Source organism: Galeopterus variegatus, unplaced genomic scaffold (genome assembly GCF_000696425.1).
Source record: "Galeopterus variegatus unplaced genomic scaffold, G_variegatus-3.0.2 Scaffold935, whole genome shotgun sequence".
Lineage (NCBI taxonomy): Eukaryota > Metazoa > Chordata > Mammalia > Dermoptera > Cynocephalidae > Galeopterus > Galeopterus variegatus.
Genome location: NW_007727046.1, coordinates 143,114 through 169,007, shown reverse-complemented (window position 1 = coordinate 169,007; position 25,894 = coordinate 143,114). Strand labels below are relative to the sequence as shown.

At 36.4% G+C, this 25,894-nt stretch overlaps 1 protein-coding gene across 2 annotated transcripts in view; it reads left to right on the top strand.

Moving 5' to 3' along the window:
- SEC24A (SEC24 family member A) overlaps positions 1-25,299 on the top strand; it is a 72,624-nt gene extending 47,325 nt beyond the window's left edge. For both annotated transcript variants that reach the window (XM_008573573.1, XM_008573572.1), the window contains 9 exons: positions 830-988; positions 4,110-4,283; positions 9,272-9,382; positions 12,373-12,548; positions 15,454-15,591; positions 19,273-19,377; positions 19,786-19,878; positions 21,999-22,102; positions 24,841-25,299. In XM_008573573.1, the coding sequence (XP_008571795.1) occupies positions 830-988; positions 4,110-4,283; positions 9,272-9,382; positions 12,373-12,548; positions 15,454-15,591; positions 19,273-19,377; positions 19,786-19,878; positions 21,999-22,102; positions 24,841-24,955 (1,175 nt within the window). In that variant the 3' untranslated portion in view covers positions 24,956-25,299. The remainder of the gene's footprint in view (positions 1-829; positions 989-4,109; positions 4,284-9,271; positions 9,383-12,372; positions 12,549-15,453; positions 15,592-19,272; positions 19,378-19,785; positions 19,879-21,998; positions 22,103-24,840) is intronic.
- Positions 25,300-25,894: the final 595 nt, after the last annotated feature.

Sequence of the window (25,894 nt, the reverse complement as noted above, 5' to 3'; positions counted from 1 at the left end):
AGCTCAGGGTTTAATGGTTGACCTAATAGGTACTTCCGGCTTTCCAGAGACCCAGTGGATCTGTGTTCTGTAGAATGTCTGATTTGGGCCTGAGTTTTTTTCATCAAACTGTGCCCCATGCAATTCTGTATTCCTGACCAGTCTCCTCTGAGTGGTCCTGTGCTGACTGGGGGGCAGATCGGCTGTCCTTGCTGTGTCCCAGTGTTCCCCTGGTGGGCCCATCTCCCCCACCGCCTGTGCTGCAAACACTTCCCATGGGACGGGCCCTGTGCTGGTCCTTTGTGATGACTCACCGGTCTCTGAATGGCTCCTTTTTTCAGTTGTTCTGGCTCCTCGCTCCTGCGTGGGTCCACGTGAACCCTATTAGCGGTCTCGCTGTCCTGGGGGCTGCCAAGGCCCTCTTCTCTTTTGCTGCCTTCAAGTAACTCCATCTGAAGGGCACAACAGAGGCTTCTCCCGGCTCCTGCTCCATGCGCTTATCAGCTTGAGCCTTAAAGCAGCCGCGGCCCGAAATGCTCAGAGCAGCTTTTTCTTTCTCTCATCATAGTTTCTCCCGCCTTCATGAACTCCGTAGGTCTCTCCTCCTCCTTCCCTGAGCTCCAGCGGCTCCGGCTTGGCTGATGTTACATTTTTATAGTTGTAAATTTGGTTGATTTGTGGGAGAGAGTGACGCTGTGGACCGTCTATTCAGCCATCTTGATTGGATCTCATGAAGTATTTTTTTTAAGTACCTTGGGAAGTTAGAGAAAGATTGATTCAAATGCCTGCAGTTACTTTGGTGTAGTAATAGTAATGGCACAATTTAAAAGGACTTTGTATTCTCTTCCAGGTTGTATTTCTCGATATTCAGCAGGTAGTGTTTATTACTATCCCTCTTACCATCATCAGCACAATCCAGTCCAGGTACAGAAATTACAGAAGGAACTGCAAAGATACCTCACTCGGAAGATTGGCTTTGAGGCAGTCATGAGGATTAGGTGCACTAAAGGTGGGGACCTTTTTTTTTTTGGTGGTTGGCCAGTAGCGGGATCCAAACCTGTGACCCCCTTTTTTTTTTAACATGGTAGTAAATGTTGTTTTTGATACCAGTATACATGTTTCACCCAGTCTTGTCTTATAAGATTTGCTCTTCTAAAATACTTTGCTCATGGGCCAGCCTGTGGCTCACTCGGGAGAGTGCGGTGCTGATAACACCAAGGCCACGGGTTCGGATCCCTATATAGGGATGGCCGGTTTGCTCACTGGGTGAGTGTGGTGCTGACACCACCAAGTCAAGGGTTAAGGGGTTAAGATCGCCTTACCAGTCATGTGTTTTTTTGTTTGTTTTTTTTTTTGTTACCGGTAAGGGGATTGCAACCCTCGGCACAGTGTTGTCTGTACCATGCTCAGCCAGTGAGCGCACCGGCCATCGCTATTATAGGATCTGAACACATGGTCTCGGCGCTACCAGCGCACCCGAGTGAGCCATAGGGCTGGCCCCTTACTGGTCATCTTTAAAAAAATAATAATACTAAAATAAAATACTTTGTTCACTCTGATGGACTATGCAATTAAGGAAAAAACACTAACAGAAAAAAAGGCATTTTTGTGAAACCCTAAAAACCTCTGATTTGTATACTTTAAAATGGTGAATTTGAAGCTGGCTAATTAGCTCAGTTGGTTAGAGCATGGTTCTGATAACACCAATGTCTTGGATTCAATCCCTGTACCAGCCAACAATAACAACAAAAATAAACAAACAAATAAATAAAATGGTGAATTTTATGGTATGTGAATTATCTCAATTTAAAAAAAAAGACCACATCCCTGAAGAAAATAAAACATGTTACTGATAGATTTTTATTCCAGTTATGAGGGTACTTCAAAAAGTTCATGGAAAAATAGAATTAAAAGATATGAATCTTTCCATGAACTTTTGAAGTACTCTCATATTGAACAAGAGTAGCAGAAAGTCTTTTTTTTGGCAGCTAGCTAGTAAAGGAATCTGAATCCTTGACCTTGGTGTTGTAATACCATGCTCTAATTAACTAAGCTAACTGGCCAGCCCCTGAAGATCTTTCCTTTTAAGAAAAATTATTTTTATTTTTTTAAATTGCTGTAAGATATACATAACATTTACCATTTTAACTATTTTTAATTGTACAGTTCAATGGCATTGGGTACTTTCTCATTGTGCAACCATTGCAATCATCCATCTCCATAAGTGGGAAATCTTTTAATTTGTGATCTAATTCTTGGTTTTTCATTTCTCCACGTTATCAATCTGGTTCTAATTATTATTCAGATATTAAAATATTATTGCTCTATAAAGGGGTGTGAGGCAGTTATTTTTTAAGTAGGAAGACTAAATGAAATATGTAGCAAAAATTAAAAATAAGGCTCCACTAACCTGTCCTCTACATGTTGAAATCTAATAGTCAAACCATGTGCCACATGAAGTTTCTCTATTATCCATCACTGTAATAATGCAAACTTCTTGAATTCATTTATTAATTCTAATAGCTTTTTAGTGTTTTTGTTTTAAAGGACACTTTTGTTGGATCCTATTCATTCAGGATTGACAGACCTCAAAAATGTTTATTTCTGCAGATATTGGCTATACATTAGGGAAAAGTACATCTTGAAAGTGCTTTTAGGCACTCGGCAAGACGGAGGTTATTTTATATGTACCTTACTTTGCATAAAGAACTTGGGGATATGCCAATGAACTAGGCTTTCTTTTTTTTTTTGTCTTTTTTCCGTGTCCGGCAACGGATCGCAACCCTCAGTGTCGCCCCCATACCGGACTGGGACCGGCAACGGGATCGCACGAACCCTCGGCGGGAGCGCTGCCGCGCTTCCCAAGCGGCGCACTAGCACAGTGCACCACCGGGCCGGCCCTGAACTAGGCTTTCTAAAGTGCTTAATTTAATAAAGCTTTTTGGGTTAACTTGCTTAGGTATCTCTTTATTTTTTAACATTTATTTTATTACAAATAAAATACATACTCTTGGCAAAGCTAACAACAAAAAAGATAAAGTACAAAAAGTTATAAAGTGAGGGATCAAACATATGCCAGTATCCTCCCCTCCAAAGTTTTTTATATACCCTTCAAAAGTTTTCCCATGAATATATAAGCATATATTTTAGCCTTAACTTTAAATAAAAGCAGTAGGAAACACATCTAGCATTTTTTATCACAATGTCTTAGACACCTTTCTATTTTTGTATATACAGACCTGCATCCTTCTTTTTTTTTTGATTACTATATTAAAGGAGGTTTTTATTTCACAAGCAAAATATGCATCTATTCTTCTTGTAAAAAATAAAAACATTATTGCTAAAGCTGAAGTCCTCCTGTATCAATTTACGCATGTGTGTGTGCTCACACTTTCACTCCATCCTTATGTGGTTACTGTAACCACTTTGGCATATATCAGAAATTTCTGGGCTGGTCTGAAGGTTGTGAGTTATCTCAGTTGATTGTTCACCGTCAGTTACAGTTTGAACTCCTTGTTCTTCTCTTTCCCCACTTCTCTCTACTGAACTTGACAAGTCTTAAAAAAAATTACTTAGGTATTCCATGGAAAGCATATGGTAAGGTGTATTTGCATAAATAATAAATTGTACATATTTTTACTCAGTAAGTCTTGAAGATCAATTAATTTTAGCTCATATAAATCTATCTCGTTCTTTTTAACTTCTATCTAGTATTCAGTAGAATGGACAAATCACAATTTAGTTATTTTCCTACTGATAGCCATTGATGGCATTTCTGAAATTTTTTTGCTGTTACAAAAGGTCTCCTTAAAATTTTTTTGCACTTGTAAATTCTGCACTTGAATGAGTATATCTGTAGGATAAATTCTTAGATATGGGATTGCTAAGGTCAAATAAGTATTCATTTAGAATTTTGATAGATATTGTCAAATTATCCTTCAAAAATGTTTTTTGAAAATTTGTATCCCCACCTTCATATAAGAAGATACCTATTACCCCTCAACCTCACTAAGTACTGTGTATTATCTTTTTAACTTTTTTACTTTCTGCCAATCTAAGTGACTAGTATAAAACTTAAAATATCCATATGTAGGTATACATAAATCATTTTGATAATTTTTTCTTTTTAGGTCTTTCTATTCATACTTTCCATGGGAACTTCTTTGTTCGATCAACAGACTTATTGTCTTTGCCCAATGTCAACCCAGATGCTGGGTATGCAGTACAGATGTCTGTAGAAGAGAGTCTTACTGACACTCAGTTGGTTTCTTTTCAGTCAGCACTCTTGTATACATCCAGCAAAGGTAAGTTTTTGTTGGTTTGTTTTTATTGTGGTAAAAAACACATAAGATCTACTCTCTTAACAAATTTTTAAGTGTACAGTACAGTGTTGTTAAACTATAAGCACAATGTTGAAATAAAGGAAGTTTCTTGATGTGATTATATGTTCTCTGCCCATGATAAATTCCCTCTTATTTGGAGGTAATTAATTGTTCTGTTAAGCCAAAAGAGTATTCCTAATCATAAGAGCTTTATTGCTGTTCTTGGTAAAGTCAAGATGTTTGGCATTTATTTTCTTAAACCATTTTATTTATTCATTTTTTTAACAGATATTTATTGAGAGTCTACTGTGTATCAGACAGCCTGATACAAGAGTTAATAAATTTGAATTTTAAAAGTTCCTTTTCTCACAGACTTTCATTTTAGTAGGAGAAACAGATATTAAACAAGAAAAATGAGTAATAATAATAGTAGTGAAGGAGAAAAATAAAGCAGGTAAAGGGAAGAGGAAGTTCTGGATGGTTACTCTTTTACGATAGAGTTTCTAGGAAAGGCCTCACAGAGGTGACATTTGAGATAAGTTTTGAAGGAGCTTATAATGGAAGATAGGAAACACTTTTTAAGGCTGTGATTTGTTTGTTCCTAATTAATTTATAATTTCTGCTTTATCCTAAGGTGATGTAAAGGGATCACAATTAGTTCCATTACCCCAAACATCTTCCCTTGCTTTTGTGGTCAACACCTCTCCTTTCTTCAGCCCCTGGTAACCACTGATCTGTTTTCTTTTTTTTTTTTTTTTTTTTAATATGACTTGTAAGGGGATCTTAACCCTTGGCTTGGTGTTAGCACCATGCTCAGCCAGTGAGCTAATTGGCCATCCCTATATAGGATCCGAACCTGTGGCCTTGGTGTTATCAGCACCGTACTCTCCCAAGTGAGCCACGGGCCGGCCCCATGATCTGTTTTCTGACTATAGTTTTGCCCTTGTGGGAATGTCATAGAAATGGAATCATATAGTGCGTAGCCATTTGAATCTGGTTTCTTTTACATGGCGTAGTAGATGTGAGAGTCAATCATATGTTGCACCTATTAGTAGTTTGTTGCTTTTTATTCCTGAGTAGTATTCTGTTGTACCTAGTTTGTTTATTTACTTCCCAGTTGCGGAACATTTGGATTGTTTTCAACTTTCGGCATTTTCAAATATAGCCACTATACATATTTAGGTACAGGTTTTTTCATTTCACTTGGATAAATACCTAGGAGAGGGATTGCTAGGTTGTATGGTGTTTGACTTTATAACCACCAGCCAGACTGTTCTCCCAAGTGGCTATACCATTTTGCATCTCATCAGCAGTGTATGAGAGTTCTATCTGCTTGGCATCCTCACCAGCATTCTGCTATTATAGTTTGGTTTTTGGCATGAGGTTTTTTTTAATTTTCCTTTTCTTTTTCTTTTTTTTTTTTAAAGTGTGTAGTGGTTTTACTTCATGTTTCCCTAATAACTAATGTTGTACATCTTTTCATAAACTTATTTGATATTCTTATGTCTTCTTTGGTATTCAGATCTTTTCAGTTATTTTACTCTTGGTGGATAAATTTCTCTTTTGTTCTTGGCTTCCATGGATCACATTAGATGCCTGTATAGTTTTTGGTTTTATTGTTCAAGTACATTCTTTTTTTTAAAAGTGGATGATATAAAATAGTAATTTTCATATAATGAAAATGAAATATTGTTGAAATTTTTAAAATACAAAAAAAGGTATAAAATCTAATACTCAGTGTTTTTTTAAAATTGCAATTATGCTATGTAATTATGTAATCTGCTTTTTCACACTACTATGTAAACATTTCCTCATAGTCTTATATTTTCTTCAAAAACATGAGTTTTGAAAGTTGTAAGACATTCTACCATAATTTATTTATTAATTTCCTTATGGTTAGAAAGTTAGGTTGTTTCTAATGTTTTGCTTTTAAGAAAAATGTGATTATAATTTCTTTCCTTGTCCACAAATCTTTGTCATTTCCAAAAATTTCTCTAAGATGGATTCCTAGAAATGGGATAGTTTAACTGTTTAGAAGAATCTTGTTATTACCATATTGTTTTTCAGAAAGATTTTGTCTATTAGCATTTCCATCAAGTTGACCATTTCATTTCAGCCGCTGATTGTATGTGTGTGTGTAAATGTACGTGTGTAGTTAACTGCCAATATGATAAGCTAAACATTATATCCTTTTTTGTTTAGTTATCATCCGTGTTTTTATCTAGAATCAAAGCTCCGTAAATCATGTTACCTGTTTTTTTGCAGATGTATTTTAAAATACATCTTTAAATGTAGTAAGTAAGATATATCTTTAAAAGTAGTTTGGGGGCCAGCCCATGGCTCAATTGGGAGAGTGCAGTGCTGATAACACTAAGCCACGGGTTTGGATCCCTATATAGGGATGGCCGGTTAGCTCACTTTGGAGAGTGTGGTGCTGACAACACCAAGTCAAGGGTTAAGATCCCCTTACCGGTCATCTTTTAAAAAAAAAGAAAAAAAAGTAGTTTGTATGAGCTCCTTATATATACATTTCATTAGTTTTCCATGTGTCTGCTCAGGTTGTGGTGTGAGTAGCCTCTCTAGTTTTTTAACTTGTTTTTCTTTGGTGTATCAGGGTCTTGCTGACTAGAAATTTTTAAAGGGCTAACTTATTTGATGATTCTCAAAGGTTTTCTTTTGTTTCTTGTATTTATTGATTATTGTGGGTAATTACTGAAGAAAAACATTGTGACTATTATTCCATTTCTTTTTATTTTATTTTATTTTTTTTAAAAGATGACCAGTAAGGGGATCTTTACCCTTGGCATGGTGTTGTCAGCACCACGCTCAGCCAGTGAGCTAACCAGCCATCCCTATATAGGATCTGAACCCGTGGCCTTGGTGTTATCAGCACCACACTCTCCCGAGTGAGCCACTTTTTTTTTTTTTTTTTTTTTGTCTTTTTTGAGACCGGCCGCACCGAGCTCAGCCAGTGAGCGGTGACCGGCCATCCCCATATAGGATCCCAACCCACGGCGGGAGCATTGCTGCACTCCCAGCACCGCACTCTCCCGAGTGCACCACGGGCTCGGCCCCGGCCCTTTTAAATTTTTTTTTTCTGTGATTAAGGAGAAAATTATAAGATTTCTCTGGACTTCAAATGTCAAAACAGGCTGTAGAACACATATTGGGGCAGTGATGTTTTATACAAAGGAACTTCAGAAGGTTCAGGGAAAAATGTAATTAAAAGATAAAAATAAAAAATATAAACTTTATTTCTCAATATAACCTCTGTCAAGTTCAAGACACTTTTGAAAGCGATACCAGCCTTTTAGTTCATCCCTAAAGAACTGAGGTTCCTAGTAATTTAACTATGTGAATGCAGGTTTCATTACATTATTATGAAGAAAACTAGTTGCCCTTTAAAGATTTTTTAAGATTAGGAAACAAAAAGAAGTCAGAAGGAGCCAAATCGGGACTGTAAGGTGGATGCCTAATGATTTCCCATTGAAACTCCTGGAAAATTGCCCTTGTTTGATGAGAGGAATGATCAGGAGCATTGTCCTAGTGGACAAGGACTCTCTAGTAAAGCTTTCTTGGGCATTTTTCTGCTAAAGCTTTGGCTTACTTTCTCCAAACACTCTCATAATAAACAGATGTTATTCTTTGATCCTCCAGAAAGTCAACAAGCAAAATGCTTTGAGCATCCCAAAAAACTGTTGCCATGACCTTTTCTCTTGACCAGTCTGCTTTTGCTTTGACTGGACCATTTCCACCTCTTGGTAGTCATGGCTTTGATTGCTTTGTCTTTAGGATTGTACTGGTAAAGCTATGTTATAATTATATAAATTATAATATGAAATTATAAAAAATATAATATAAAATTATAATTATATAAATTATAATTATATAAAAAGCTATGTTATAAAGCATCTAATTCTTAGAAGAAATGCTTCAGGATCTTGATCTCACTTGTTTAAAATTTCCACTGAAACCTCTGTTCTTGTCTGCAGCTGATCTGGGCCTAAGAGTTTTTGTACCTATCGAGCAGAAAGTTTGCTCAACTGTAATTTTTCAGTCAGAATTGTGTAAGCCGAACCATTTGAGATGTATGTGGTGTTGGCTGTTGTTTCTGCTCTTAATCGTTGGTCCTCTTCAATTAGGGCATGAACAAGATTAATTTTTCTTCCCAAATTGATGTGGATGGTCTGTGGCTGTGGGCTTCATCTTCAAAATCATTTTGCTGCTTCTTAAAATGAGTTATTTATTTGTAAACTGCTAATTTCTTTGGTGCACTGCCCCCCTAAACTTTTTATAAAGCATCAATGATTTCACCATTTTTCCCTCCAGCTTTACCATAAATTTGATGTTTGTTCATGCTTCAATTTTAGCATAATTCATGTTGCTCTGATTGGGGCTCTTTTCAAACTGATGTCTTATCCTTCTCAGTGCCTCAAGTTCAGACATGTTATAACAAGTTAGTATGAGTTTATTTTGGTGCAAAAAAATTTCGAGATCCACGCATAGTTTTTTCATAATATTCATTTTCCATGAACTTTCTAAAGACCCCTCATAGGTATTAACTCAGAATTGTTACTACCAAAAAAAGTAAACTTAACGAAAAAGTTCAGAAAAGAGATTTTTTAAAGCTCGCATATTATCATCATGTGAATATAATCCCTGCTATCTATTAAATGAAAAGAATTTTATAATTAAAAAAATTTTTAAATAAATCTTTAGTTTTCACTCATTAAGGTTTTGATACTATTTCTGCTTACTATATAATTCTACTTGGTTCTAAATTAAAAAGAAGTGATTTTTCTAGCCAGTGACAGGATCCAACCCCCTGACCTTGGTGTTACAAGGCTGTGTTCTAACCAACTGAGCTAACTGGCCAGTCCTAAAAAGAACTAATTTTTTTTAAGTGACGCTAACATAAACTCTTTTTTATATAGCTGTCCCTTACTGTCATATGTGTGTTTTCCCCAAAGGTGAAAGAAGAATTCGTGTCCATACTTTGTGTTTGCCAGTAGTTTCAACTCTGAATGAAGTCTTTCTTGGAGCTGATGTTCAAGCAATTTCAGGATTATTGGCCAATATGGGTAAGAGTTGTTATCTCCCATTGTAAATATTTTGCAAATAACATTAGGCAAATCCACATAGCTTTGTTTTTCTTTAAATAATTAGCTTTACGTGATTCAGTGTTTTGGATTTTGTGCGTTCCTAGTAAGTAACTGTTTGAATGAAAAGATCTGCTGCGGGTATTCTTGTCTTTTTGTTTGTTTGTTTAAACAGCTTTACTGAGATATAATTACATACCAAACCACATCACCCATTTTAGTTATAGAATTCCATTGTTTTTAGTATATTTATAGAATTGCACATCCATCACATGATCTAATTTTAGAACATTTCTATCACCCCAAAAGAGAACCTCATGCCCATTAGCAGTTACTACCCACTTCTTCCTCTCTTCTTCACTGGCCTTAAACAACCACTGCATATTTGTCTACTTTGGACTTAAATAACCATATCTTATGTAATGGTTAATATTAGTGTTACCAGGGCCACTCAGCTCCTGGCTGAGGCTCCCCAAAATTTGTTACTGGGCACATAGGTCTGGCTGCCTGGCCCCTTTCAAAATAAACCACTCAAAAGTTAAATGTTGGTGAAAATAGAAATCAGCTTTTATTCAGGAATACCAGCAACCTGAGAAGAGATGTTAAGCTAACCCATCTCTCCAGTAAACCTAAAGGAGAATGGTCAGACTGAAGCCATCTCAAAGACTCAGATTTACTCAGGGGTATTTAAAGAGGGGCCTGAGGGAATGGAAGGTGGGAAATGAAAAGTAGGAGGGTAGGAGATGTGAGCCATGAGGGCTTCACGCAAGGTCCCAGGTGCAAAGTCTCGCCAAGAGTCCGTCTGGTTTCTACTCCCATGTTTGTTATCTCATGATCCTGCTAGAGGGATGGAATCAGCATAGCTTTATTGATGTCTTCCTTGGTTTCCCAGGGTCTGCAAGTTTGCAGCTTCAGACTGGATGGAAAACAACTTTACATTCATGTTAATAATGTGATCTTTCCACATAGCCAAAGTTTAAAATATCAAATAACCACAGGAAAAGAGGGAACTCAGAAATGCATGCTAAGAAAAAAAACTGTGTCTTTTTAATTTTTAATGGCTGCACCAGTACAGGGATCCGAACCTGTGACTGTAGTGTTATAAGGCTACACTCCAACCAACTGAGCTACCAGCCAGCCAGAACTGTGTCTTTTAAAAATGTGCCTATATTCTATGCTGTTTTGGGTCTTAATATGGCTTCAGTTCTGCTCACTCCGACATTAGTGCTTAGTAATGAGCTCTGTGGCATGGATTACAAGAGACAGCAGTGTACCATAAAGATCATTAGACTTGGAGTCATGGAATTTGGGGTTGAAAACCAGTTTGCTACCACACATGTTTACAGCCTTGCCCAAATCATGTGAACTAGCAGAAAACTTACTGATATCTTTGCCTATTTACTTCTATCTCAGATATAGTTGCCTTCTTAATTTTTTTGTCCCTTTTTCAAATATATAGAGCTTAACATCACTTTGATTCTTGCTGCCTTTCTCCTTCAGAGAAGACTTTCAGTGGGTCCATTTGCTTCAAACTCAAATCTGCCTATAGCAGGAGTAGTTACCCATTTTCTCAAACTTCTTATTGGGAAAATTTTTCTTTCATGGAGCCTGTTAAGAAAAATTCACCCCCACCTCAGTCTTTTATGTTGTTAAAAGCTGAAGATTGTGACCTAAGAAATTTGAGGGTGACTACCTTTATTTTATGTTTAAGTAATACTTTTTGGTAACAGTACGATCATTATTATCATTATGTTTATTGATAGCAAGAACTATCAGGCAGCTTTTGTGGATTTTTTTTTTTAATCTTCACAACAATTTTGTGAGTATTCTGCTACCATATTTGGTTGAGCCCAATAGGTGCATTTTTTTCACATTTTACCATCTTTAAAATTAGATATGTCTTCAGTTATTGAAGTCTTAGCATTACTGTTGACCAGGTAACAATATTCTTTATTCTTTCCTGTCTACGTGCAAATTTTGCATATAGCCATTAATAATATCCCTTCAGTGAATGTACTTTTGATACATGGATTGAGTTAGTTACACTTTGAGAAATCTTCAAGACAATTACACTGTTTTTAGTATTGAAAAAATTACTTGAATATGCAGCAATGCATATAAACAGAGTGGTATGATAGATGATAATAATTTGTCTAAGTAACTGTTTAAGAGCACTTTCTATAAGCATAAAATAAAAACTGTGTGATAAGAAAGCATTGTTAGGGCCGGCCCGTGGCTCACTTGGGAGAGTGTGGTGCTGATAACTCCAAGGCCACGGGTTCGGATCCCTATATAGGGATGGCTGGTTGGCTCACTTGGGAGAACGTGGTGCTTACAACACCAAGTCAAGGGTTAAGATCCCCTTACCGGTCATCTTTGGGAAAAAAAAAAAAAGCATTGTGTGTTCAATTGCAGCGCCCGTGGCTCACTTGGGAGAGTGGGGTGCTGATAACTCCAAGGCCACGGGTTCGGATCCCTATATAGGGATGGCTGGTTGGCTCACTTGGGAGAACGTGGTGCTTACAACACCAAGTCAAGGGTTAAGATCCCCTTACCGGTCATCTTTGGGAAAAAAAAAAAAAGCATTGTGTGTTCAATTGCAGCATTTTTTCTTTCTCATTGGTATATAAAGTATGTACAATTAATAGCACCTTAGATTATAATCAATAGCATCTTAGATTCCACATAGTATAGTTTTCCCATTCTATAGATAAGGAAACTGAGGCTCAGGAAGGTTAAGTTACTTGCCAAATTGTAATACAGTTAGGAAATAGCAGATTAGCATTTTGACAGAGGTTGGCTTGATTCTCCAGAGCATGCTTTTAACTGCTATATGTTTTGGCTCATTGTGTATGTAATAAATTTGACAGATACTTAGTATAGTTGTTAAAAATTATCTCTTGTATCCTTGATAGTAGCATAGCTGAACTTCTGTCTTATTTCTCTTTTGTCCCTACCTTCACCTCGATTAGCTGTTGACAGGTCCGTGACTTCCAGTCTGAGTGACGCTCGAGATGCTCTAGTGAATGCCGTCATCGACTCTCTTTCAGCTTACCGTTCTTCAGTCCTGAGTAACCAGCAGCCTGGACTCATGGTTCCTTTTTCTTTGCGGCTTTTTCCACTTTTTGTGTTGGCTCTCCTTAAGCAGGTAAGAAAAACAAAAACAGAAACTACCAGAGAGTGAAAACATCAAAAGCCAAAATTTTTATCCAGTGAGCCCCTAAACATTGTATAGATAACTTTATGCTGGTTAAATTTACTGAGGACAGGAACCTTACCTATTATTTGAACCTTGAAGGAATTTAAAAACCAAAGAAAGTTGTAAATAACTGATTTAAAGCAAGTGCCTTGTTCAAAAGAGATGCTCACTAAGTAACATACTCAGTAATGTTATCAAAAATTCAAATGATAATCAGTTTTCCAAAACAAGAATTGCATATTTTATTGCTGGCCCAAGAAGGCACACATGCACTGCATGTTCTCACTAATATGTGGAAGCTAAAAAAATCAAACATTTGTAAGCAGAGAACAGAATGATGGTTACCAGAGGCTGGGGAATGAGGAGAATGGGGAGATGTTGGTCAAAGGATACAGTGTTTCAGTTAGACAGGAGGAATAAATGATATTTATTTGAGGTGACAGATATGTTAATTAGCTTGTTTCAATCATTCCACATTGTATACTTTATCATAGCATCAGTTTGTAACCCATAAATATATACAACTATAATTTGTCACCAATAAAATGAATAAATAAATTTTAAAAAAGAAAAGAAAGCATTAGAGCATGGTGCTGATAACACTAAGGTCCAGGGTTCAATCTAGCTAGCTGCCAAAACAAAACATAACAAAAAAAACACACAAAAACCCAGCAAGTGTGACTTTTTTTGACTCTTTCCTGCTCCCTATAGTATTTCAGCTACATTACACTTTTAATCTTCTTTAGATATGCTTTCTCATACCTGTGTACCTATTTCCATGGCCTGGACTGCACTTCTGTATCCTTGTCTTTGAGCTCAAATGTTATCTCTCTGACAGCTGCATGTCTCCCCTGCCTGATCTTTGCCCCTACCCCTTCCTCCCTTAAAAGAAAGAAAATTCGGAGCTGGTAGAGTAGACTTATTTATCCAGTGTCCAAAATTTAATGCGTAAGGATAGGGCCGGCCCGTGGCTCACTCGGTAGAGTGCGGTGCTAATAACACCAAGGCCCCGGGTTCGGATCCCACATAGGGATGGCCGGTTCGCTCACTGGCTGAGCGTGGTGCTGACAAAATTTAATGCATAAGCTTATAGACCTGGGGTAACTTTCCCTTATAAAATTTTATTTAAAAGCTCCTGTTAATAAAGCACCTGAGCTGGCCTGTTAGCTCAGTTGGTTAGAGCATGGTGTTGATAACGCCAAGGTCCAGGGTTCGATCCCTGTTACTAACAGTAACCAAAATAAGTAAATAAATAAAGCACCTGAGGAAGAATCTCAGATTCCAGAACTAATCAAGAATTGCTCTGGATCTTGTTAATCTCTATATTTTTCTGAACTCCAGGATCTATCTGTCTCTTCCAAATGAGAAGAGCAACCGGCTACTACCTAATAGGAATGGTTTTTGAATTTACAGTTCGAGTTTCTTTAACTCAAATTATATATTTTCATTTCTGAATAGAAGAGTACAGAGATTACATAAATATTTAGATTTTAACATTTAAAAATCTGAGCTCTTTTATGAAATGCTATCAAGTCTTTTCTCAAATGCCATCTTTTCTCTAAGGCTTGCCTTCCCTAGTCTCCTCTGTTTAGTATGCAACATTCTCACCCCACACCACCCTGTGACACCATTTAGCTCTCTTCTGTATTTTTTCCATAGTATTTATCACTGACATACCACATATTTTGCTTATTTTTTATTTATTTGTCCTCTAATAGGAAGTAAGCTCCAAGAGGACATGGAACTTTTTTCATTCTCTACTTTGTCCCAGCACCTAGAATATTTCCTCATATATAATAGACACTCAGTAAATACTTCTTAAATGAATAGATGGAACTTTCCTTTCTCCATTTCTTTTTTTTTTTTTTCCTGTCTTTTTTTGTGACCGGTAACGGGATCTCAACCCTCGGTGTCGCGCCCGTACCGGGGACCAGCAACGGGATCGCAACCCTCGGTGTCGAGCCCGTACCGTGCTCAACCAGTGAGCGGACTGGTCTCTATATGGGATCCGAACCCTCAGTGGGAGCGCTGCTGCGCTCCCAAGCGCCGCACTCTACCAAGTGCGCCACCGGGCTGGCCCTCCTTTCTCCATTTCTCATAATACTCTTTCCTCACTCTTAATGACTATCCACATACCAACTTTTAAAAAATCTTAAGAGCCTTTTCTAATCTTCCTTTATTTGTAGTCAGTGTATTTGCTTTAATGCATCATTTCATTGCTGTTCTCTCTGTTTCTCTTTTACTCCTTTTTGTCATTTAGAATACTTAAAACCTTATCATAAAGCTAATATACTGGTTAAATCTCACAATTACTTATTAACTGTATTCTACTAAGTAGCCGACCTCATTTGTGTTATTTTCATTGCTGATTTGTAAGCTTTGTTAGATTGTTAATTTCTCTAACTGTAGGAGAAACAATGAAAGCCACCATTAATTATCACGCAGCATTTATAGAACACTTAGTGGATATCTTTTTGGTCTTTCATATGTGCCTTTATTTTGTCATCCACAATATAACTTTATCCTTCCCATGGTGTTGCTTAGGTTGTTACATCACTGTCTCTATATGGGAGAGTGTTTAGATATATTTTACTAATTAGGAAATAGACACAAGGGAGATGAAATAACTTTGCCATTGTTAGTTAATTAACTTGTCAAGCCTTTTAGATGGGGCTACAGCCACAATTTAATAGATGTGTATGACTTCTTAAAATAGTTTTGTAAAGAATAATTAACAGTAAGTTTGTGAATTCTGTCTGAAGATACTTTAACATATGACATTTACAAAGGTCTATATTGTATGTATTTTTTAAATACCTTTTTGGGGGGGATGGGTTTTTTTCTTTTTTTACAGAAATCATTCCAGACTGGGACAAATGCACGGCTAGATGAACGCATTTTTGCTATGTGTCAAGTGAAAAATCAGCCCTTGGTTTACCTTATGCTCACAACTCATCCCAATTTGTACAGAGTCGACAATCTCTCAGATGAGGTAAGATTGATTCTTTTTTTTTTAGTGTCTTTTACTTGAAAGTTTATAGGCCTAATCATATTCAGTCCAGTGCAGGAATGAGGAATGGTTTGCTAGTTTTTTAAAGCTTTATATTTTACTTCCTTGCTAGGTTTGTGTAAAGAAATTTAGGCTTAGGGAAACTCCTAAAAATAGTGCTTTTATTTAAGTTTCCTTAAACAAACTTCTAGAGCAGATTTAAGAATTAAGGATATTATCAAATTCACCAGAGCTATCTATTATATATTTATTTAAGCAAATTGATCCAAAAGGAGTATCCTGAGAGTGAAATTACATCTGAACATCTTATGCCAATTTTCAGTATAACAGTGTCCTTGAATTAAATAAAAAAGATTTATCTAAGTTGTAACATTATTTGCCTTTGATAGGAAATTTACCAGAGTTAACGTCATAAGCATGAAAATGTTAAATCATAAGCCTTCTATAATTGTGATCAAGTTATTAAGATATATGAGGGTACTTCAAAAAGTTCATGGAAAAATAGAATTAAAAGATAATATGGGGCCAGCCTGTGGCTCACTTGGGAGAGTATGGTGCTGATAACACCAAGGCCACGGGTTTGGATCCCTACATAGGGATGGCCAGTTCACTCACTTGGTAGAGCGTGGTGCTGACACCACCAAGTCAAGGATTAAGATCCCCTTACCACTCATCTTTAAAAGAAAAAAAAAAGATAATATGAATCTTTCCATGAGCTTTGTGAAGTACCCTTGTATATGTTGGAACTAATGTTTTGGTTAAAAATCTTTTAAAGTTAAAAAAAATTTTTTTTTTTTTTTTTTTGTCTTTTTCGTGACTGGTAAGGGGATCGCAACCCTTGGTGTGGTGTCGCCCGCACCACGCTCAGCCAGTGAGTGCACCGGCCATTCCTATATAGGATCCGAACCCGCGGCGGGAGAGTCTCCTGAGTGTGCCACGGGGGCCCCCAAATTTTTTTTAATTAATTTTTTTTTCTTGTTTTTTGGGTTGGGGGGTGGTTGGCTGGTATGGGGAACCAAACCCTCCACCTTGGTGTTACAAGGTCACGCTCTAACCAAATGAGCTAACTGGCCAGCCCAAAGTTAAAAATATTGGAAGTTATCTTGCATATGTAAAGGAGAAGATGCCTATAAAATTTGAGGTGACTTTTTAGCAAAGGAAAACTTTTGATAACATTATTAGTTTGTATTGCAAAAATAATAACTCTAGATTAATTTTTTTTGGCAAGTTCAATTAACTCGATTTACCTGTTCCTCACATTAAAAAATAACAACAAGGTTGACCAGTCAGCTCAGTTGGTTAAAGCATGGTGTTATAATACCAAGGTCAAGGGTTTGAATCCGTATACTGGCCAGCCACCCAAAAAAAAGAAAAAAAAAAAATATATATATATATATATATATATATACACATATATAAGAAATTAACATAAATGTAATATATTGTATGTCTATAATATGGAGAGAACCATAAATAAGAAGAAAAATCACTTATAATACTTTCATCAAAAACAAGCACTATTGGGCTGGCCCGTGGCTCACTCAGTAGAGTGCGGTGCTGATAACACCAAGGCTGCGGGTTCGGATCCTATATAGGGATGGCCGGTTTGCTCACTGACTGAGCGTGGTGCTGACAACACCAAGCCAAGGGTTGAGATCCCCTTACCGGTCATCTTTAAAAAAAAAAAAACAAAAAAACAAGCACTATTAACAAATCGGTGGTATATTTATCCAGGACCCTTTTGACTGCAAGGAAATTTAGGCAGAAAAGGGGACTGAAATGACACTCAAAAACAAACCACAGGGGGTTCACCAGTTAGCTCAGTTGGTTAGAGCATGGTGCTGATAACACCAAGGTCCAGGGTTCGACCCCTGTACTGGCCAGCTGCCAATAACAACCAAAAAAAAAAACCATTGGAAAGGCATGGGTAGAGCACGACTCAGAATCTACTAGAACCTAGGATTCAAAGAAGCTCTTTGCATGAGTTACATTCTTTGTGATCAGCCTTCTCTGCAAGACTGGAACACCGAGCAACAGATAGCTTCTCTTCATTACCATCTGAGAAAGACAGCTCTCTTAGTTCTCATTAGAAAACCTCTAGGGGAATTTCTGATTGATTTTATTTAGGTTATAGTGACTCTTCTGCTTCCCACATTTCCCGAGGGCAGAGGTCTTAAAGTAATATGATTAATAGCCCTTAGAGTCAAAGACTCCTCACTGAAATGAAATGAACAGGTCTCTCAAACAATAGGGAATGCAGAAAGGAGGGATGCAGAAAGCACAGAGCAAAAAATAACTTCTACAGGTATACATTCCTCTTTCCTTTACTTTCCATGCTTAGTTTTGTTTGCTTTACTTCATTGTGGTTATACAGTTTGAATCCTGATGTTTTTGTAGTTTTGAACATTAAATGCATTATTGTATGTAAAGCTCTTAGAACAATGCCTGGCTATGATAGACACACCACATAAACTGTAAATAGCTATTATCATCACCACCACCATTGTTAGCATCATCATCTTCATTATTATTATTGTAATTAAGCATATTTCCATGCATATAAGCATTCATTTAAAACATACATTTTAATGACATAATAAATTCATTAGAGCATTTTACTATTTTTAGATGTATACACCGTTTCCAATTTTAACCATCTATATTCACATAACATAAACATCCCTTGGCTGTACTCTTTGGTAGGTCTGTGTTTTACTTCCTCCCTTGGGTAAGATTTAATTAAGTACCTAGTTTAAGTAGTTAAATTTATTTTTGGTCAAAATGAATAGTTATGAATGTTGAAAGATTTGTGTTTGTGCTTTTTTTTTTTCCAGATAACAGCATTCTAGTCAATTATAAATGAGAAACTTCCATTTCTGGCTTTATTAAATAAATTTGAAATTAAAGAAAACTATTAAAATCTCATTTCAGTTAGGCTTTTTTCCCCCTCCTTTAGGATGTGCCCATGACCCAAGCCAAACAATCAGGTCCAATCAGAGCCAATTTGGAGATTTCTGATTAAATTTTGAAAGAGAGATACTAGTTTTTTTTTTCTCTCTCTCTCTAATAAACTTTGTATTTTGGAATTATTTTAGATTTCAAGATAAGTTACAAATATAGTACAGAAAGTTTTCGTATACCATTCACCCAGTTTTTCCCTAATGTTAAAATTTTACATAACTATGGTACATTTGTAAAAATCAAGAAACCAACATTGGTACTTTATTAGTAACTAAATTCCAGAACTTATTTGGATTTCACCAATGTCATTTACCTGTTTAGAATACAGCATTCTATTTATTACATTATTACATCCATTTTAAAACAATAGTTAAGATCAGGGCTGGCTAATTAGTTCAATTGGTTAGAGCAGTGTTATAACACCAAGGTCAAGGGTTAGGACCCCCATACTAGCCAGCCACAAAAAAAATAAATAATTAAGATCAGAAGTTAATTTGGCTTTACTGGGATTCACAGTGGCTCTATTTAGATAAGTGATACATATTTTTTTTATCTTCTTTATATTTAAATATGAATAATTGTGATTTTCCTAAGTAAGGTCTAAACTCTTGGAGGTATTCATTTAATTTTTGTTGTTGTTATTTAATTGTGACTGCATATTACCTGTATCTAAAAGTTTTAATCTTTTGTTCAATTCCTCAGGGAGCACTCAACATCAATGATAGAACCATACCTCAACCCCCTATTCTTCAGCTTTCAGTGGAAAAGCTGAGCAGAGATGGAGCTTTCCTCATGGATGCAGGCTCTGTGAGTAGTTTGACTCATCCCGACCCTTCACACTGCATACCACTGAGCCTTTTCAGCATTTGCATTCATTCACCTTAATATCTCTCTTTATCTCTTCCTGAACAGACTGTGTACTCATTAACCTACATATATTTGTATTAGCTACCATCTCCCTCCACACCATTCTTGTTTTGTACCGAGCATAAAATGTCTCATAATGGTAAAGTTCAGTTAAAGGCTGTACAATCTCACTAAATATACTTATCCTTTTTATAATTAAAATTTTTAAAAATTTTCTGGTAAATTTCATCTGGAAAAAATGAAAACCTAATTATCCTTTTGATCTTTTAAAACATAGGAGTAGAAAAGGTTAATCAATAGATTGACTGTTGATGCTACATCTCAAAATAATTTTATTTCTGTCCCCAGGTACTGACGCTTTGGGTTGGAAAAAATTGTGCACAAAATTTTCTCAGCCAGGTTCTAGGAGTTCAAAACTATGCATCAATTCCACAGACTATGGTAAGACTCTTTTATTATAGCGATTACAATACACTTAAAGAGCTTTTCAAAGGTGACAAAAACATGAATATCCATTTTGAAATTAGAAAATACTGGGCCGAGCCCGTGGCGCACTCGGGAGAGTGCAGCACTGAGAGTGCAGCAGCGCGCCCTCCGGGGGTTCGGATTCTATATAGAGATGACCGGTGCGCTCACAGCGCTCACTGGCTGAGCACGGTGCAGCCGGTCTCAAAAAGGACCAAAAAAAAAAAAAAAAGAAATTAGAAAATACTACTAAAAATTTTATCAAAAGAGAATGGATTATATATGTTTCAAATGAAAATACTCATGCTTTAATGGCATTCTTTTTTTTTTTTTCCTTTTTGTCTTTTTTCGTGACCGGTAACAGGATCGCAACCCTTGGTGTTGCGCCCGCACCGTGCTCAACCAATGAGCGGACCGGTCTCTATATGGGATCCGAACCCTCAGCGGGAGCACCGCCATGCTCCCAAGTACCGCACTCTACCGAGTGCGCCACCAGGCCGGCCCTTAATGGCATTCTTTAGGTCACTTTGTATCATCAATTTACCTGTTCTTATGTGTCTAAGACAGTATACTATTTTGGGGAGAAAGAAATGAATTTAGTTAATGACAAAAAAAAATAGTTTGTTCCAAATGGCATTAATTTTGTGACTTCTTTGTTTTTGAGTTTTTCGCAAATGATTTCTTGTTCTTTGCAAATGATTTCTTGTTCTTTGGCAGGGTCTTTTATTTTTATTTATTTATTTATTTATTTGGTGGCTGGCTAGTATGGGGATTTGAACCCTTCCCTGGTGTCAGCACCACACTCTCCCAAGTAGCAGGGTCTTTTAAACTGCTGCTTTGGAGTAAGAACTAAACTAATTACCACACTAGTGTAACTAGTGACAGGTGGTTAGTGTCAGCTGAATTAATACTGATTACTGAATAAAGTAGTAATGGACTCTGTCTATACTAGCTGTGTGATCTTAGACAAGTCACTAAGTAACTTCACTTGTAAAATAAGAATGCTGTTGCTTATGGAGGAGTAATTGAAATAATCCATGAGAAAGTACTTGTTAAACTATATAGCATTTGGAGAGTTTAGAATTATGAAGTTAGAATTAATGATAATAAATAGATGCTCTTATTTAGTGTCATATTTTTCAGTCCCTACTATCAGTTTGTATCCGACTTTGGAATATGTGTTTTATTTCATCACTTTTTCATATTGATGGGTTCTACGACTCCACTCATAAAAGCCATTAGGGTATTTATTTATTAAAAGACGTACAAGGGTACTTCAAAAAGTTTGTGGAAAAATGGAATTAAAAGATTTTTTTTAAAAAAAAGATGAATCTTTACATGAATTTTTTTTTTTTTCCAGCTAGCTGGTACAGGGAAAGAACCCGGGACCTTGGTGTTAACCAATACCACGCTCTAAACAACTGAGCTAACTGGCCAGCCCTCCATTAAATTTTTGAAGTGCCTTGTATGTCAGGATTATAGCTAGGATTATCCTAGCTTTCAGACTTTGAGCAAAACTACTGGACTGGATGACTAAACATTTTAAGTAATTAAGAAATAAGACATTGTCTTATTTGTAATAACCACCTAAATGAATCAATTAATTCTCTATGTCATAATAAAAAGAGAAGAGCTAGGAGATTCTTCTAGATCAGGGCTCAGCAAACTATGCCCAAGGGGCACCTGCCACCTGTTTTTGTAAATAAGGTTTTACAGCAGCATAACCATGCCCATTCACTTATGTACTGCCTATGGCTACTTTAGTGTAACAACAGCAGAATCGAATAGTTGAAACAAAGACCAGATAACCTGTAAGCCTAAAGTATTTACTACTAGGTCCTTTAAGAAGTTTGCCTTTTCCTGTTCTGGTTTCTTACTAGAAAATTGTGGTCCCCAGTCAAGTAGCATTGGCATAACCTGGGAGTTTGTTAGGAATGCAGAATCTCAGGCCCTTCATTAGACCTCCCAAATCAATATCTGTGGTTCAACAAGATCAGCAGGTGATTCACATACATGTTAAAATTTGAGAAGTACTGTAGACCATATGAAAGGTGTATTATTAGAGTGAGTTGGATATTGTTGGTTTTGTTTAACAGACAGATCTTCCAGAACTTGATACACCAGAATCTGCCAGAACAATAGCTTTCATCTCTTGGCTTAGAGAGCAGAGACCATTTTTCCCAATACTTTATGTAATAAGGTAAGTTGAATTTGCCATTTGCTAGTAGTGAAACAATTTGTTTGGCCTTGTGATGAGTTGTTTTGAATCATAGATATATGTGACCTAATGCTTTAGCAAGCCTTTTATAAGAATACAGGGAAAAAAATGAAAAATAATTCTTCTCAATAAATAGTACTAAATTATGCTTTATGTTTAATTATTGGGATTACTAAACTTTTTTTTTTTAAAAGATGACTGGTAAGGGGATCTTAACCCTTGACTTGGTGTTGTCAGCACCATGCTCTCCCAAGTGAGCCAACCGGCCATCCCTATACAGGGATCCGAACCCGTGGCATTGGTGTTATCAGCACCACATTCTCCCGAGTGAGCACAGGCCGGCCCTAGAATTACTAAACTTTTAATGAACTTGTTAATAAAAAGCTTAACTAGGGTTGGCCAGTTAGCTCAGTTGGTTAGAGTGTGGTGTAGTAACAATCGAGGTCAAGGGTTTAGATCCCTGTCCTGGCCAAACGCCAAAAAAAAACCAAAAACAAGCTTAACTGTTGCTCTTTTCTTAGTTTTCTTCTATTTTTAACTTACAAATAATAATTGTATATACTTATGGGTACAATGTCATGTTTCAATATGTATACATTGTGGAATGATCAAGTGAGGCTAATTAACATATCCATCACCTTAGATACTTATTTTTTTGTGGTGAGAACATTTAAAATTCATTCTTAGCTATTTTGAAATATACACTACATTATTATTAACTGTAGTCACCATGCCGTGTAAGAGATCACTAGAACTTATTTTTCCTATCTGAAACTGTACTCTTTGACCAATATACCCCTTTCCTCATTTACATACCCCCAACCACCATTCTACCCTCTATTTCTATGAGTTCAGTTTTTTTAGATTCCACGTACAAGTGAGATCATGCAATATTTGTCTCTGTGCCTAGCTTATTTCACTTAGTGTAATGTCCTCTATATCCATCCACATTGTCACAAATTATTGAATTTCCTGGTTTTTAAAGGCCTAATACTATTTTATCATGTATATATACCACATTTTAAAAATCCATTTGTCTATTGATGGATTGTTTCCATATCTTGGCTATTGTGAATAATGCTGCAATGAGTGCAGACATCTCTTTGACATACAGTAGTTTCCCCCCTTATCCGGGGGGGATATGTTCCAACACCCCCAGGGGATACCTGAAACTGCAGGTAGTTCTGAACCTTATATATACTGTGTTTTCTCCTGTACATACAGTCGTGCATCACTTGATGAAGGGGTTTCATTCTAAGAAATGTGTCATTTGGGCTATTTTGTCATACAAAAGTATATTATGAAAGGAAACATCAGTGAATTTTCCTATTATCTACACTGGCCACTAATTGCATGAGCATGGGCCCTCTGTGATACTAAGTCTCTGTTAAATGGGGATTAGAATAATACTACCCCCACAAAGTTATGAAAATGAAATTATAGGTAAGAATCGTGCGTGGCACTCAGCAAATACTAAGTGAGTGTTAGCTAACTGTTATTAGCTATGATTTTCCTGTGGGGATGGGTGGGAATCATTTTAAAATGCAAGAATTCTTAAGTAGACAGTGACAATTCACTTGGTATCAGACCTCTTGTGTCAAATGCTTGGCTTTCTATCTTAAAGGTCTGAGCTGCCTTTGGGAGGGTCACCCTGTGGGTAAGCTAGACTCCTCCTCAACATATTGTGCAGTAGGTTTGTTTACATCAGAATCACCACAAACATGTGAGCAACGTGTTGTGATAGGACATTACAATGGCTGTGACTTCATTAGGCAATAGAAATGTTTTGACTCCATTATAATCTTTTTTTATTTTTATTTTTTGGTGGCTGGTCAGTACAGGGATCTGAACCCTTGACTCTGGTGTTACAACACCACGCTGTAACCAACTGAACTAACCAGCCACTGTAGTCTTAGGGAACCACCACAGTATATGTGGTCCATTGTTGACTGAAATGTTGTTATGCCGCATATGACTATACCTATGATGAAGTCTAACTAATAAATTAGGCACAGTAAGAGAGTAACATAGATAACTAATAATAAAATAGTACAATTATAACAATATGCCAGCATCACTACTCTTGTGCGTTGGGGCCATTATTAGGTAAAATCAGGGTTACTTGAACACAAGCACTGTGATACTGCACCGTTGATCTGATAACAAGGTGGGCTGCTAAGTGACTAACTGGCAGGGAGCTTACACAGCATAGACGCACTGGACAAAGGGATGGCTCACATCCCAGGCAGGATGATGCAAGGTTTCATCATGCTACTCAGAATGGAGTGTAATTTAAGACTTATGAATGAATTATTTCTGGAATTTTCCTTTTAAATTTTCAGACTATGGTTAACTGTGGGTAACTGAAATTGCAGATAAGGGAAGACTACTGTACTCAGTTTAATTCCTTTGGATATATACCCAGAAATGGAATTGCTGGATTAACTATTTCTCTTAATTCCACTATAAACTTTTCCCTCTATCAGCACCATGCTCTAACCAACTGAGTAACCAACCAACTTACAAACTTTTCCTTCTAAACAACATGAAGTTTACATAATCAACCAAATATTTTCAGAGGAAGCCTATAGAAGGAGCTATTTGTGTGGTAAATGTTATAGTTATCAGAGTAAGTCAAAAGCCTCTTGAAAAATCAACTGTTTATTTTACTATTACATGTTATCTAATGTATATAAATATTTTTGCCTTCTATTTCTAAGGGATGAGAGTCCAATGAAAGCAAACTTCCTTCAAAACATGGTAGAAGACAGAACAGAATCTGCATTATCATATTATGAATTCCTCTTGCACATACAGCAACAAGTGAATAAATGAACAAATGAAGAAATTTGGCTTAGTTATTTCTAAGGAAAGTCATGATAAGGCAGAATATCTGGGAATATATAACACCTTCCTTTTCTAGTAAGTTTGTGGACTTACGTGATGATTAAGATGTTCTCACTGTGATTTCAACAAACTATGGCAAATAAAGGACCAGAGCAGAGAATCAAACATACAACTCTGAAATACTGTATTTTTCAAATCAAAATATATCTATATATGATTGGATACCTTTTTCCTTTGCTGCCAATTATGTTTGAGTTGTTATGGATTGAAACAAGACAAGACAATATTGCAGAGGCAAAGTACATTTTGTAAAATAAAGAGAATTCTGTGTTCCACATGTATATTTCTCATTTTTGATTTTTCTGAATATTTGGCTGCTACATTTAAAACCTCACAAGACTAAGCGTTGCAGGGAAGTTACAAATCCATTGGTAATGATATTTTTAAAAATCAAAAAAATTCAGAAGTAAATAGAATGTAGAAAAACTAGGAGTAATACCCCGTACCCACTTTTTTTTCCCTTTTTTAAGGAAGAAAAAGGATCATCATGTTAACTAAAACTAGAGTAAACTAACTAGTCTAGCTTGAGAAGAATATGAAGTAATGCATTTAAGCTTTAAAATCAGACAGTATTCTTTATACTTGAAGAATAAAGTCACTTTGACTTGAAGTGAAAACTATAATTAGGTGGTTTTCTGATTTGGCTGAGGAAGACTTGGACATCCTGTCTTACTCTGCAGTACAAAGAATTTGAGCTGTCTTTATAAATATATTGGGACTGGTGATGATAATAGGGAGATAAGAAACTTTAGTTATCTTGATCCTTTAAGTGGGTTTTTGTTGGGTACACTTCTGCTCTGTGATGTATAATAAAAGTGTTAATTTGGTGAAATGAGGGTGAATGAAAGAAAGATTTCTTAAATGGTA